The sequence below is a fragment of the Mycetomoellerius zeteki genome, unplaced genomic scaffold, assembly GCF_001594055.1.
Source record: "Mycetomoellerius zeteki isolate Tzet28-1 unplaced genomic scaffold, Tzet1.0 scaffold111, whole genome shotgun sequence".
Classification (NCBI taxonomy): domain Eukaryota; kingdom Metazoa; phylum Arthropoda; class Insecta; order Hymenoptera; family Formicidae; genus Mycetomoellerius; species Mycetomoellerius zeteki.
The window spans coordinates 740,746-756,840 of record NW_017256029.1 but is presented as its reverse complement, the minus strand read 5'-3'; the positions used below and the strand labels follow the sequence as shown (position 1 = coordinate 756,840).

At 34.7% G+C, this 16,095-nt stretch overlaps 1 protein-coding gene across 2 annotated transcripts in view; it reads left to right on the top strand.

Annotated features, from left to right (window-relative positions):
• LOC108726468 (probable G-protein coupled receptor CG31760) overlaps positions 1-16,095 on the top strand; it is a 98,415-nt gene that overhangs the window by 76,852 nt on the left and 5,468 nt on the right. The window contains exons 5-7 of one of the 2 annotated variants that reach the window (XM_018454061.1): positions 1,736-1,936; positions 9,966-10,034; positions 15,411-15,520. In XM_018454061.1, the coding sequence (XP_018309563.1) occupies positions 1,736-1,936; positions 9,966-10,034; positions 15,411-15,520 (380 nt within the window). The remainder of the gene's footprint in view (positions 1-1,735; positions 1,937-9,965; positions 10,035-15,410; positions 15,521-16,095) is intronic. The other variant, XM_018454067.1, reaches the window with a different exon arrangement.

The following is a 16,095-nucleotide window of genomic DNA, read 5'->3' as shown; positions in this document are numbered from 1 at the left end:
GGTATACTGTTATTATATTGAACATAAATAAAAATGTTTAAGAAGATAACACAAATAAAATAATTCTCATCATTTTTATCTACACTTGCACACTTGCACTGAATTATAAACTCATTTTAAACATAAAATAACACCAGTGCACCATTATGCCTCGAAGTACATAAATTTACTTTAGATAATATAAAATAACACAGATAATCAATATATTTGTATAGATTTTACTAAAGTAACAAGAAAAGATTATATAATAAGATAAATGTACTTATGACAATAAAAAATAGAATTTTGTTATTGCTTACCTTATGCGAACATACCAAAAAATCTGTAACTCATTCGCGGACAGTAAAGCGAACACATTAAACAATTTTTAACAATTTTCAGGTAAAAATAATATGACAACTAATAACAATATATACCTAATAATAATAAAGTAATAAGATACATCTAACAGTAACTATTGTCTGACAATTCATTACATATTAGCATATCTGTAAAAAGATATTAAGTATATCCCATTATACCCCATGGTTTCATTATCCCCTATAATAGATGTCTTTGGCTATGTTTACACTGTGCATTTAGGTCGCGACCTATACAATAGATGTCCTTATTTATCCCGTAGGTTAAACAAAGACACCTATCGTATAGGTCGCGGACTAAGCGCACGGTGTAAACGTAGCTAACGTTTATCCTGTATATTAAACAAAGACACTTATCGTATAGGTCGCAAACTAAGCGCACGGTGTAACCGTAACCATTGTCCTGGCACAGAACTTATTAATAATGAGTACGTTCTGTCCGAATATAAATAAAAGAGCTTCGCGAAAATAATTGTCTTTATAATCTCAGAAGTAAATTTCCCGACTGTACAAATACTTTTATGCATTTGAATAATACAATTTTGGCTTATTATTAAGATAATATTATTTCATTACACATCTTTTTAGATAAAATAAATTTGAAAAATATACACGGAAAAAATAGATTGGATGATTCAGCAAAGCTACTACTATGACTTGCTGCGCGAGTTCAACATTTATAACTACTAAAAACTGAATGGTTTAACAAAGGAATTATCTGTAAGCAGCGTGAGTGTTGGAGTACTGAATTACCAGTATGCTAATTCAGCTAATTTTTAGCTACAATGAAAATTGCTAATGTAACGAGTTTTCTTCATTACAGTAGCAAACATATTTTGCAAAAATTTTGATCTGTATATTGGAATGATTGTCATAGAAAGTTATTTTTGCTGTGCTATTACAACAAATATAATTATCTATAATCGTTAACTTCATTCAACTGTACAATTTTGCTAATTTAACATAAAAAAATAGTGTTCGTATATTATGTAGATTTGCTGAATCAATGAAGTTTTTAGTTAATTGTTTTAATCAATCTTTTTTCCGTGTACGATCTATTCTATTTTTTGTTAATAAATTGCTAATTAATATTTACTTTTAAAAAACAATATTTTTTAAAAGATATTTCCCCTATACACACGAATACTTTTTGTACTCACAGTATATTCACTAAAACCACAATTTTGAAGTTAAATATAAATTTAATTTGTAACACGAAATTTGAATAAAAAAGAGAAAATTTATGTATCGCCAATATTTGTTATCAGAAAACAAAAAAAAATGTTTCTTTTAATCGCGATGACTAATTTCAGGCTTTGCTTTCCTTTGCGGAGAAAATCCATTCCTGAGAATAATAATTCCGCGTTTGTCAATAGGGTGAAAAGAGCCAATATGCCGAGAGCGGAGTGTTCGAATGCCTGCCGTGTGCCGAGGGGTGCGAGTCCTGCGAGGATGGCTCGCCCTGTGTTGTATCCCTGAATTGGCTGATGCGAACGGCGATACTTATCCTGGAGTGCTGCATCATCGCTTGCCTGCCAGCCGTCGCTCTTTTCACATGGAAATACGGGCATGTGAAGGTAGGAGCCATGGCTCTTTAGGTTCTTTCCAATTCTATCGATGGCATCGTTTTGCCGGAAAATAGTGGAGATGTTCCGCCTCGTTTTGATGTTTGATGAATAAAACGTGTCGCGTAAGCGGCGCTCGCTCTTCTTTAGCCATGCTCTATATATTTTAGTAAATATATTGAAAGGAAAAAAATCAGCGAAATAATATTAGCGTGCTTTTCATCTTTTCTATCAAAAACAGGTTTTTTCTAGCAGTTTATAACAAGTATCTACTACTTATAATTAAGCAAACTGAGATGAGGCAATAAAAATTTCAACTAATATTTCCTTTTCAGTATTTTACGATATTATCAATATTTTGCAAGAGAATATTCCTGTATATTCACAGGAAAAATATTTTGCAAGCTAATCTTTATATTTCGCGAGTTCAGAGCTAATTCATTCTCAAAGCGTAATATTCCACGATGTTATTAATTACAGAAGAAATTAATTTCCAATGAAAATTTGATTTTTCAATAATTGAAAAATACTATATAAATTTAAGAAAGAATATTTAAGTGAAATTTCATTATATTACATATTAGATCATATTTTTTTTCTCGGTTGTACCAGTAACTTGAAGTTCTAATAAAATAAATTTTTTAAATTTAATTTAAAAATTTTTTTTTAATTTTCAGTTTTTTATAATCATGAAGAACATACTATATGTTTAGATAAATGCAGTACAATATTTTAAAAAATTTGGAAATGTAGATATTACTCCGGATAGTTTTGCTCAACTCTTACTCAAGATGATCTTGCTCAAGTCTTACTCAAGATGGTTAAAAAATAACTGAAAATATGACTGTCCCTGCGAAACTTGAAATGAACAATTTTTTCACAATAATTTACAATTAAAATTATATGTTTTTATTATTTACAATTAGTCTGTACAAGGTATATAACTTTTTCTTTTAGTTTGTTGCTGTTATTTTCTCGCTGTTATTGACAAATATTTTATAATTACAAATATATTGTTGATTTTTCAATGATTATTAGACACAGTTATTGGAACAGTTATCTTATTATCTTTCAAAGCGTTCGCACAAGCGAGTCAATAAATTTCTAAAATTGCGATAGTTAATAGAGAGAACGCGTTCTACAAGCGTATAAATCTCTAGTCCGCACAGACAAAAGCTCAACAAGAGCCCAAGTAATGTTCGTAGTGAAATATCTATGTAGATGACATTCCGTCCAAAATCCATTATTTATGCAGGAGCAAGGCTGCAGTTAGACGGTGTTTAAAACGACGTTTTGATTTATTTTGTAAAAATGAGTTAAATTCATAAAATCTTGCGAATTAGGTTATACATTATAAATTATGCATTTCAAACTCGATTTATTCCGAACTACTTGACGCGCAAGCATGGGCGTATCCAAGATTTTTTTTCGAGGGAAGAAGAGTTACCGATTCTGGTTATTACATAAACAACAATTTTTTGCATAAACGAATTGCTTTTTGGATATTTTAGAGTTTAGAATGTCCTTTACTCGTTCCTAATTTTAAATATGAGATCTTGTAAATCATAACTTTTATCATAACGTTTTGTAAATCATCACTTTTGTTCTTTTTCCTGAAGAAAATATAGGCAAAATACAGTTATTAAAAACGAAATATGTAATTGTGAATGAAGTACTTATAATATCTTATCACATATTCTGTTTTTTGGCTCAAAATCTTGCAAAAACTGTTTTTATATTTTTCGACTATTGTCAAAGCTAGCTCTAACTACCAGAAGTTCCAGAAGTTACTTACATGATCGTAACAGGAAGAAGAAAATATTTTATTTACAACAAAAGAGTTACTTACTTAGAGTAAAAAATCAAATTGTATTTTTTATAATTAAAATTGAAATATTTCCCCCCCTTTTGAATACGCGTATACGCGCAAGTAATAATCTCATTTTCGAATAACATGCTGTCTTTTATATTTCAGAATTATATATAAATTTTTATGCTTCAGCAGCATCATGATATCCTATCTTTTTCTCTGCATGAGTTCCATTCTCAGACTTCCGACATGTGCAGACCGACAGACTCGTTTGAACAAGGATAATATCTGAACGCTGTGACAAAAGCTCGACGGTAGAAGGAAAGTGCCATTGTCACATTATGTCTTATCTTAACAGTCGATCGAATAAATCGGGGTCAACATGTTAATACTGCTCTTCTTAGATCACAGTCTCCGATATCGCGCGTGATTATTCGAAAACCTCTTATCTCACACACGCACACGCACACGCACACACATCACAGATGTAAATGTACCGGATTATGTGTACGAAGGTCTCTTTAAACGATATCTAATGAATGAGTGTTCCGTGATCCAATAATTATGTCACGATCATATATTACGTGATTGTGCAGCTTGCATCATAGTTGGAAATTATTCTAACGATCTGATGTCAACTATTATTTATTTAAACAATCATTTGAAAGACTGTTCTTCTCTTTATTTGTAAAATTATATTATTTGATTTATGAAATCACTACTTTTATGTGTAATAAATTTATGAAATTGTCTCAGTTGTATATTCAATTTTAGTATTTATCTGAATAATTATTGACATCCTTTCAAATTATGCAAACGACGACGGATACAGATAAAGTTTCGTATGAATAAATCGAACTGGTAAATAAACATCCAGTTCTCGCTCAATTCTATATTCAGATAAATCCGTTTTTCGATAAAGAGCTTATTCTGAATATCGGCTATCGGCTCTCTTTCTTCTTCGTCGCTGACTCTTCAAATAAAATTAAAGCCCGTCTTCGTATTAAAAGTGCGAGGAATCCTTCCAACCGCGAGGTGTTAATTAGTCTTTCTGAGCTCCCAACACCTACATTCATTGAGCCCTTGGGCTCGTGAAATAGCACCTCAGTCTTTGCCTTTAACGAGGGCGAAACGCGGCGCTGCTGTTCGGCTTGTTCTGGATATCAAAGAGGTACTCTGGGATCCGACACTAATTAACGCAATAATGGCACGTGGCGAGCTTCCTGGTGTTTTTGCGACGGTAATGACCTGGGCATTTCATTTCTTCATTTGAAAAAGGAACTAATGAAGCCTCGGAAGAATTTCGAAATAAGTATAATCGACATTCATCTAAGAAATGTTTCGAGAAATATAAAATGGAAAATTTCTTTCATTATGTTGAGCTAATTTCCTATTAAGCTAATTAGCCCTTGTATAGTCCGATTTTTGTTTTTGATAAACATACCTACCGTATTCGTTCACTTCAAAAGTAACACACAATTTAAAAAATATAACTTTTAAATTATTACCATAAACGAGTTAAATAAATATTATCCTGTCAATCAACAAAAGTAAACTAATTTAACTTTATAAAAAAATCGAGATCGATACAATTAAAAAGGGTGATTTAAAAAAAATCATTAAAATCATCGCAACTAAAAAAAAAAAGGAAGATTTTAAGAATTGTGACAATAACACTTGATCGTGTTAAGAATATATTCTTTTTGCTGATATTATTTGATTAGTGAATAATTTTCTATCAAGTTAAAAAAACATTTTTCTCCTTTTCTAGGAAAACTCAATTTTTTTGAATTATGTCACTTTTGAAGTAAGGATGCGACATGTTTCTTGCATTTTTAATGTTGCTGAATATTCAACAAAGTTTCTCGGAGTTTCTCGGTACTGGGATATTTAGATATTTATAACACAGAGAGTATTGCCGCATCTTTAAATCGTACGTATATATCAGATGGTGTGCAAGGCATAAATTACCCTACGTGTATAAAATCAGCCGCTTTCCCGAGATAATCATGAAATCGCAAATGCGAAAAAGCAACGTGAATGATTTTAGTGAGGACCCGTTTTAATTGAAAACGGCGCGATGTGTTGCTAAAAGGAGCTAAAGAAGAAAGAGATGATAGTGATGGAGATTCTGCTGTGCGCGCTTTCGACGATAATTTTGTGGAATTTACGACGAGTCGCCCCGTTGAATTTCGCGCAGAGAGAAACGGCCAGATTTGCTGTGGTACACTGTCACCGTAATCCCGAAATTGGTAGCGCCGAGGCATCGTCGCCTACAGAATAGGGCTCCCTGCCTCTTGATTTTCCTCGGATGAGATCCGAGCCTGAAACATGCGACATGTTCTGAGAATCCCGTGCATTAAAATTGCGCGTGATGTTCTGTAAGCTCTCGTAAAAAACGATCCTACGTCAGATAGAGGAAAGGTATTAAAGTGGATCAAGGAGTGTATTACCATGTATAATTCTCGTATTAGTTAAACAAAAATAAAGTACGGAAATTGTTTAATCAGTTTGATATACCGAAAGAGGGTGTATAAACTCGTCATAAATTTTCCGATTTTCAAAATTATTCCTCTCGAAGATAAATCCTTACGAGTGAAAAATTTTGTTCTACGTTCTTTATTTTATGACATTTTTTTCACACGAGAGATCCTTATGTTTTCTGTTGTAGATGCATTTTGTATACAATAATAATAAATATGATAATAATAAAGATATTTTAGGAGAAATTTTTGAAAACGGAAAAGAATGAATAATTTTATTAAGATTAATTGCGAAATGTTTCAAATTATCACTATTTTATCATCGCATGCTAATTAAGAAAAGTAGGACTAATGCCTTTATTACGTATGACGTAATTAAAGTCAAGTATGTTTTAATTAGATTTAGATGACAAGACAAAGGCGGACAGAATAATCGCTTTCTTCTTTCCCTTAATGGCCCCATTAATAAATCTGAGTTGGAAGATAAACGGCGAAGCGCGCGAGCTTAGCTCGAGCAAATTCGGTCGTTTGATGTCGTCCAGCAAGCATCCATATTCGAGTTACGATTTACAAGCTTAATATCGCACCGTAATCAGTCTTATGAAGTGCCAGACGGTGTGTATATATGTGTGTGTGTGTTTTGTTTGTTTGTGTGCAAGTGTGTGTATACTCAGATAGCATATCCCGACGGTCATAATAATTGTCCTCGTCTGCGGACATAACGCGAATTATTTCAAAATCAGACTAATGGAACTTATGTGTATTATAAGGGATTCACGCTAACTCTATCCGAAGCTCTTTTAAGTGAAACACAAATATTATTCTCTTCCATTTCGAGATTGTTTTGTTAAGAAAGAAAGGATTGAAGAATCGATGAACACTTTAATAAATTAACGTTTTAATAATCCACTTTGGCGATCGTAGAATTAAAACAGTGTATTTTAACACATGTGAGTTTTAATAAAAAAAAAAAAGTTAGGTTAATTTATTATACGTTATTGTGTTTTAATAATCATGAATTTGAAAGCCCTCAAGGATTTGCTAATTGAAATGCCATTCTCCGTGATCAATCTCGTGCACAAATCACCTCTTAACGGACGATCCGAAGCGCGTTATATTAATTCATGTTGCAAGTTGCTTCCGCGATATTCTACTCTAGTTTATACTCAAGTTCATGCAATAATAACACCCAAGTTTGTACCATAAATTGTATGAATTTCAATCACTATCGTATTCAACATTCGTATTAGCTAGTGTTTGGAATTTCACAGTTGGCAAGTCTTCCGATGCAATTAGAAATTCTGAATTTGCAATTTCTAATTACAACTAGATAATCATTGTCGCTAAATATGGGAGGGAAAGAAGCAGATTGCTCACGATTTGTCGACTTTTTAACTTATGCAGTCGATATAGAAAGATACGCTTCGAAAAGTTCGCGGGTGTTTCGTAACTCTCTAAAGCAGTTGGAACGATCGTTTTTTGTTGGAGAGGTTGTTACAGAGTACGTTCGTCTCCCGAAGTTCGCGAACTGCAGGTACGTCCTTCCTGGACTTACCGCTTCGGTAATTCGTGCAAATCGCCTTTTGCCAGAAAGGAAACTGCACTTTACTGCTCATAGCACTAATAGCCTATGTAACTCCCTAGGAGAGTTAAGAGCGTGGTTCCTCCTTCCTCCCTTTCCTTTCTCTCACATCTTCACTCTTTTTAATTGTCATCCACACAAGATGGAACACGGTGCAAAACGGGGTGAAACGGAAGCGACAAATAAGTCTGTCCTGGAGCGCGAATGAAACAGTCGAGACACGCGAACGGGAAATTAGCTTTGTTGCAGGGGACGAACTTTAACTCACTTTATTCGCTATTATTCTCCCTCGTTGTTCGCGCTGCGGCGGATTTTGCGGCGTTTCTCATCGTGATGTGCCCACGACCTTTCCTTTACCTCAGCACGTTTCTTGAATATCGTATGAAAGCACAAATGAATGAAACTAGGTGCGGCACATTTATAATCCGTTATCGGCTTTAAGAATGCAGTAGACGATCGTAATAATACACTACTGTATCGTAATAATACGCTACGAGTATCGCGCTTACAGGCGTCCATCTAACATATCGCAGACTGGTCATTAAATATTATATCGTTACGAGTTTCATTGTATTATGCAAAGTATTCCGTCTTCATTAATATCGATCTCTCTTCCTTAGCAGACGGCAAGAGTTGAATAATTTATGAGCTGTAAGCAATTGAAAGATTTAAATTTACAAATATCACACAAATATTGTAGTTTCGCACACATAACAAGATTATTTTAACAAAACTGTAATTTATAAGTAAAGAGAGCGCGGTTTACATGACGCTTTTCTTTATCGGCCACAGACATGCCATTCTGCTAATGGCTTGTAAAAAATCGTCGTGTACATATTTTAAGACGCCGGTAAACTAACTTGCTTTTTTGCGTCGCCTAGCACGTTAGCAAGCTAAAATATTCCAACCTGATAGCGCCACGGTAGTTTTTACTACCGCAAAAAATATCATGTAAGTTGTATGTAGTTGACTTTTTAGCAATTTTCGTGGACAGATCGTAGGATAGTCGCAAAGGTCGTGTTTACCGAACTATATCATTATGATTTTTCCTTGCGACAAGCAGCAAACTCGCAAAATAGCATCCAACAGATGTGAGATACTTACAAAAATTATTAAAATAAAAATTATTTTATCCATAGTAATTTATTTGCTCTCTACTAAAGATCCTTCATTTATGAAAATTCGCAATATGTACTTTTTTTAGACGATGTATTTTTGACAAATTTTTTATGGTAACGCTGAAAAAAAACCGAATAAAATATGAATATTTTATTTGAAGGTATAATAGAAGATATTTAGCATGTATCTATTTAAAAGTATTTTTTATTATACGCGGTGCTGTAAATACAATTTTCTGTTCAGTCATCTCTTTCTGGCCTTTAAACAAACGCACTCTAATAAAGCAGATTGTGTAAACTATGCCCTTTGAGTGCAATCTCAATAAACAAACAGATTTTGGTGAATAGAATAAATCGAAGTGAATAGCGGGAATGCCTAGATACCCGTTCTATTCATCTGTGCATAACAAACATGTATATTTTGAATACAAACTTGGAGAGCACAACGCTGTGGAAGCAGTTGGCAACATAAATAAAGCATTTGAAGGGAGATACTCTTAAATAACAGATAACGTGGAATACCATTGAGAAATTCCACGTATACCGTAGTACTGCCTTTGAAAATAAGCATGATTAGTTTCGTCCATAACAATCTCCGCGAGTGTTGGAAGTAATTGAAAAAGCGAAATTGTCTATTTAATTTAGAGATATCTTATTTTCAGAATATATCAAGCTGACAATAAGGTAAAATAAGTATCGAAGAACGTTTAAGGAAAAGAGAATAAAAATTTTCAGAGCCCCGGGATAGAAAAGTATCCCGAAGAAAATCTTACGGAATTTACGAACTCAAGAGACGAAAACTTTTGACATTTCAAAAGTCTCTATTTATCCAAAGTGTCGCGTAGATCGAGGTCAGTTTTTGACAGATGCGATTTCTGCCGGATCGCATAGTCATCAGACGGGAGAGACGCGATCTTCCGCCCGTTGCTCTCGTCGCGCGACTCTGATTTTATTTACGCGCATTCGGTTCCCTGCGCCGCCCCATCGCATCGGCGCCAGTTCACAGGCCAGCGGCGCGTGAATGAACGAGCGAAATGATTTGTTGCAGGTGGTGCGAGCGGCCAGCCCGGTTTTGTTGCGCGTGATTGTCCTCGGGGCCTTCTTCATATACTGCACGGTAAGTAGAAGCCTTACGTCGCGACGCCTCGCCTCACCTCACCATACTTCACCTCACCTCGCCTCGCCCCGCATTTTCCCGGAGTGTTTCATATTCATGAGGGTCGTAGCGTCGTCGTCCGATAACAAAGCCTTCTCACGCCCGTACTACCGGGACTACCGGGAGTGAGGGAGTACCGGGCGGCGCGGGCGGGTACAGAAGCCGTTCTCTCTCCACCGCAGCATCCTACCGGTTGTTACCGCATCTGTCGCGGCGACTGCGCCCCTAATGTATGCACGCGCACCCCATGCGCCAATTATGATAACGCATAATTCGCGGTATCGCCGCGTACATTGGTCGCAAACATCGTGTATTCACCAACTATTAATAGCCCTCATGCTTTGCTAATTAAAGCAAACGTACCGAATGTATCGTCTAGATGAAGAGACACGTATATCCATACCTCTCGGTCCATTCTCGCTAGAAATCGTGATCCATCGGCTTTCTATCCAAACTGTAATTACGACTTCTCTCGCGATCCGTAACTTTCGAAATATCCCATCAGAGTTATGAAGTAGTCACGTTATCTGCGTTAAATTGGAGATCTTTGCAATTAAGCCATTAATCAGATTTCACTCGAGAGTTCTCACAGTGATTGGAAGTGGCGCGTCTCCCAAGTCTCGTTGCCAGAAGCGAAGAGATGACGTTTGTTATTATTCATCATTATGCTTATTATGCGCGGATTATTATCGGATGATGCATACTCTCTCCTACAGCGTGATGGAAGCTCGCCCTCTCTTGTTGTCAAGCGCATAGATCACGTAGCAGCATAAAATAATTCCAGACATCGTATTCTGGGTTGTTCTGAGTTTTGACCCGTAGTGACGGTTGCTGTGACACGTATTCCGCGCACGTTCTTACGTGATATATTGGGTTGATAGCAGAATTTCTATCACATTTCGCAAACCTGCTTTATCGAATCCGAAACGGATCCCGTCGACGAGAAGTCATTTGTATAAACGTAAACTCTAGGGATCTCCCGCAAATGCACGATCTACGCTCGCCTTTCGACGAAACGACCTAGGATATCCGTTTAAGTCAACGCGAGCAGCAATCCACGAAATGCTTAATTAACGATTCATGAAACATTTAATTTAGCTTGATAATTCTCGCCACGTCGCGTTGTAAACGCGGTTACATCATTAGAATTTACGTAAAAATTGAAATGGTCTACCATAGCTATAGTTATACCGCGCTAAAGAACGCAATCGTTTTATTTCAAAAGCAGAAAAACGACTAAATTCATTCTTGCAACGCTGAAGTAAATGAATTTTTTACATTCACACCGCTATGTTCGTTTCAGATTTCTTTTCCTTACAAAAAGATTTCTTCGAACAACCTTTTTTTAATATTTTTAAAAGAATTTTGAAGTAGGAAATAATTAAAAGTTTTTAGAGATTTCCTTCCAACATCATACGAAATAATTTCAACCTTATACGAAATAAACAATACCGCTTCCTTATTTCGAAAAGTGACATAACTGAAAAAAATGTAATTTTCGAGTTATATGAATGAGTTAGACAAACATCATCTTCAATCACATTAAAAGTAAACTATAATTTAACTTTACACATTAAAACATTTGTCAAAATTGTCACAATTACAAAAGAATAGTTTTTAAGAGTTATAAAATGAAAATGACATTTGATTATATTAGGAATATTCTTTTTGCAGAGATTATCTGATTGATCAGTGATTTTTTGCCAAGTTGGAAAATAATTTTGCTCCTTTTGGGAAACAATCTTTTGAGTTTTGTCACTTTTAAAATAAGGGATCGGTATTGTTTATTTCGTATTATTAATAACTGTATAATATAATTGCACTAAAAATTCATTTTTACGTAAAAATGAAAATAAGAGGTACAACCTCCAATGACTTTGATCTTGACAAATGTTATCCAAGACAAGATCCTGAACAACATTTAGGAGATTTTAGCCGTCGGTCGGACATCTTGCGTAATGCTAATGCAGGCGGTACTGTAACCTTCAAGCCTTATAATTAGAAAAATACTTAATGAAAAATAACTTTATTATAGTGTTTTGAAAAGCGCTTAATACCAGCTATTAAAGTCTGGCATTAAAAATAGGGTGTTCCATTTAAAAAAATCAATTTGACCTTGACTTGACCTTAGCGACGCCGCCCAAGGTCAAGCGGATACAATCAATGAATAGATCTTTTTAACCAATACAACTTTTGTCTGAAATATTTTTCTCAAAAATGCTTTGCTTTCGAGATATTTGACCGTTTCCAGACTTTTGATACACCTTGTATATTGCATAAATCATTAAATTCATCAATTCTAACGCATCGAGACAAGAACTGTTTTATATATATGTATACGTTTTGCTGTAAAACTATTAAATGATAAACTTTCAACTGCAGTAATTAAACGGAAACTGGTGCAGGCATTCGCTGTTTACGGGAAGTGTTTGTGCAGGAAAGTAGTTATGTGACACTCACTTACACTAAAGTTGTGTACAATACAGTCTCCAGGAATTGTAGAATTTACTACCAAAGTTTAGCTAAAGTGACAACAAGTATGTTCCCAGTTCTGTAGTCCCGCGTGGTATTCGAATCAACAAAAATTAAATCTATAGTTGGCACAGTCTGCCTGGAAAGGACAGAAAACGGAAACGTACGCGCGCGCGCGAACTCTCGTAAAGTATAATAACATTCTTTCCCCCGTGATATCTAAACGTATAACATACTTAAACGCGCGCACAGATGCTCGCAGACGGATTTGCGCGAGAATCAAGCCACGAACGCGGACGCCACTTAACGTGACTCTCTCCGTTAGAATGGCGACGACGTGATTTTTCTTCCGCTGGAGTAATGGCACGGCTGTGAAAGGGTTAGTATCAAGGTGCGCAGCAGACATTTCGAATGCTCCAAGTTGGTAGCTCGTCACTCGTCGAGATGGAAACGTGCCTACGTACATAATGTTTGCTCTTACGAGGTACGAACTCCTGGATGGCTTCGCTTAAATTCGGAGTACTATTCTTAATGGGACGTCATTTGCTCGCTTATGGAAGGTACCATCTTCCGTTTCTCACTAAACTTCGGTATTATATCTCGCCAGGAGCGAGAGCCGCCAGTATAAATCGCGCGATACAGCTTGGAAAGTCGGACGGAAACCACAGTCGAATTTTGCGGTGCATGTGAGCTGTCTGTAATTTCTCATTGTTCCCACTTCCGTCCGCGGCGTCTGATTAAGATAGAATTCTGTTTCGTAATTTTATAATATTTCCGGGAATTTGAACTAAATTGTTGAACGTGAAAGAAAAAATTACTGCTTACTTGCTCTACGAGAAGGGAATTTATTACATTTTTTTATTATGCGCATACACCTTTTTTTTAGTTTACATTGTATAGATGTATTTTCAGTAGACGCAAATATACGTAACAAAACATATATATACAGGATGGCTCATGTAAAGTGTTACAAGCTATTATCTCTGAAAATGTGTGTCAAACGACTAATATGTTCAGACAAAAGTTTTATGACTTTGAGGAGAGCATAAAATGGTATCATTTGTTTGACCTTGGGTAGCGTTGTCAATGTGAGAGCAAGGCCACTTTGAATTTTTTAAATGGAACTCCCCATTTTTTATTACATATTCTTGTAGTTTACCTCGAGAGCTTTCCAAAACATTATAATTAAGTTCATTTTCATTAAGTACTTTTCGAGTTACGAAGCTTGAAAGTTACAATATTGCCGGCATTAACATTACTCAAGGTGTCCGACCGATGGCTAAAACCTCTTGAATGTTCAGGAATTGTTCAGGATCATGTCCTGGATAACATTTGTCAAGATCAAGGCCATTGGAGATTATTCCTCTTATTTTCATTTTTGTGCACTAAAAATTCATTTTTACATAAAATGAAAATAAGAGATACAATCTCCAATGGCCTTGATCTTGACAAATGTTATCGAGGACATGATCCTGAACAACATTCAAGAGGTTTTAACCGTTGGTCGGACAACTTGCGTAATGCTAATGCCGACCGTACTGTAACCTTCGAGCCTTATAACTCGAAAAGTACTTAATGAAAAAAAATATTTTATTATAGTGTGTTTTGAAAAGCTCTCGAGGTAAGCTACAAGAAAATGTAATAAAAAATGCGGGGTTCCATTTAAAAAATTCAAAGTAGCCTTGCTCTCACTTTGACAACGCTACCCAAGGTCAAACAAATGGTACCATCTTATGCTCTCCTCAAAGTCATAAAACTTTTGTCTGAACATATTAGTCATTTGACGCACACTTTCAGAGATAATAACTTGTAACACTTTACATGGGCCATCCTATATATGTATATATATATATATTTTTTTTGTAAGACTGCCCTCTCTCATATTATCTGTTATTATTAATATATTTATTTTATATTTTATTTTATATTTTAACAATTTTTCTCTGCTATCCTATTTTTCTCTGCGATAATCATTAGTTTCCGAGAATTCTAACATGTCTATGAATCCGTTCTAGAGTCTGGAAGTTTATGCGATGTCAGAGCGTTGTGTTACACAAAAGAAAAATCGCTCCAAAGTGCTCGTTCAGCAAGAATTCTGTTTTCTTTTTTCGCTCTGTATTCTTTCCCCGTATACTTTTCATAGTGGATTTTTCAATATTATTTGATGTTATTTCTATGAATGTTCTTTTTTTATAATATTGATAACGCGGCAAAACATTCTTATAAATATCTCGAAATAATTTTAGTCAGAGTAACGAAACAAAAAAAACTTTTTTCATCTTTATTCCTTTTTTATTTGTTTTGTCATCTTGGAGAACATAAATAAAGAATTAGCGTTTAAAAATTCGATAAACAGCAAAATAGACATTTATAAATTGATGTATTGAGGTATATATTAAATATATGTGATAATATTTTAATAAATACGGTTATACATATTTTGCTTTTGTATCGTAATACGCACTCGATGTATCATAATATATCATTTTCGTTATATTTGTTATGTTAAACATGAATTATTTAGATATTAGTTAATGGGGTGAATTTCAACGTTATAAATACCTCTATATCCTCTATCCATACATAAATAATATACGCGCATAGACGGCGATTCAATGAGTGTTCTCGTCACAGTTTCAAAGGCGTGTATCTAAAGTGCTTTAAATATTATATTCTAATTACGTAATTATATATGCCGGGAAGCGTCAACGCTATAACGAGGTAATTTATCGAAATGATGTTGTTAAAATTTACATGATTAATAGAAATGGGACGTATACCCGGTGTACAGATGTATAACACGCATAATTGTTAAAAATTGTTCACGCAGTATCATTTTGCAAAATATACCATTGCTTGTTGCAGACTATAGTCATGTACCCCAGGCCAAACATCATCACGTGCACCGTGCGCGTATGGCTACGAGAAATTGGCTTTTCTCTCACATACGGGGCACTCATGCTCAAAACGTGGCGGTAAGTGTGCTTCACTTCTTGATGACATTACATTTTGCTCGTTTCGTGACCATTTTCCTTATTCGTTCCGTCAACAAAAACATCGTTCTCGAGTCGAACTTTTATTGTCAATGATAATTATATAATAATTATATTTATTCTTTTTATCTGTTATATCATTTATTTATCTTCACGTTCTCTCCTCATTTCCTTTTTAACGAGTTCAAAAGTTTTCTCTTACGTTTTATAAAGCTGTAATCGCCAAATTTTATTTTAATTACATTTTTAAACATACATTTTGATTATTTCGTGACATTTTTAGATGGATTGCCAAAGCGTAAATTTAAAAAAAAAATAACCGAGATGTAATTTTTGTAGTTTTTTACAATTTTTATAACGTTCTTTCATATGATTTTTGTATGTAAAAATTTATTGGGGTTCATACAATATTTATAACTAGCTCATTTGCTACCATTGAAAAAAATAATGATGCCGTTAAAGTCAAACGTTACACGCGCGGACGCCTATAGAATATTAATAAATCTCTTTAGACTTATACAAAATATTGGTTAATTCCCGGTGTTTGCATTAAATCC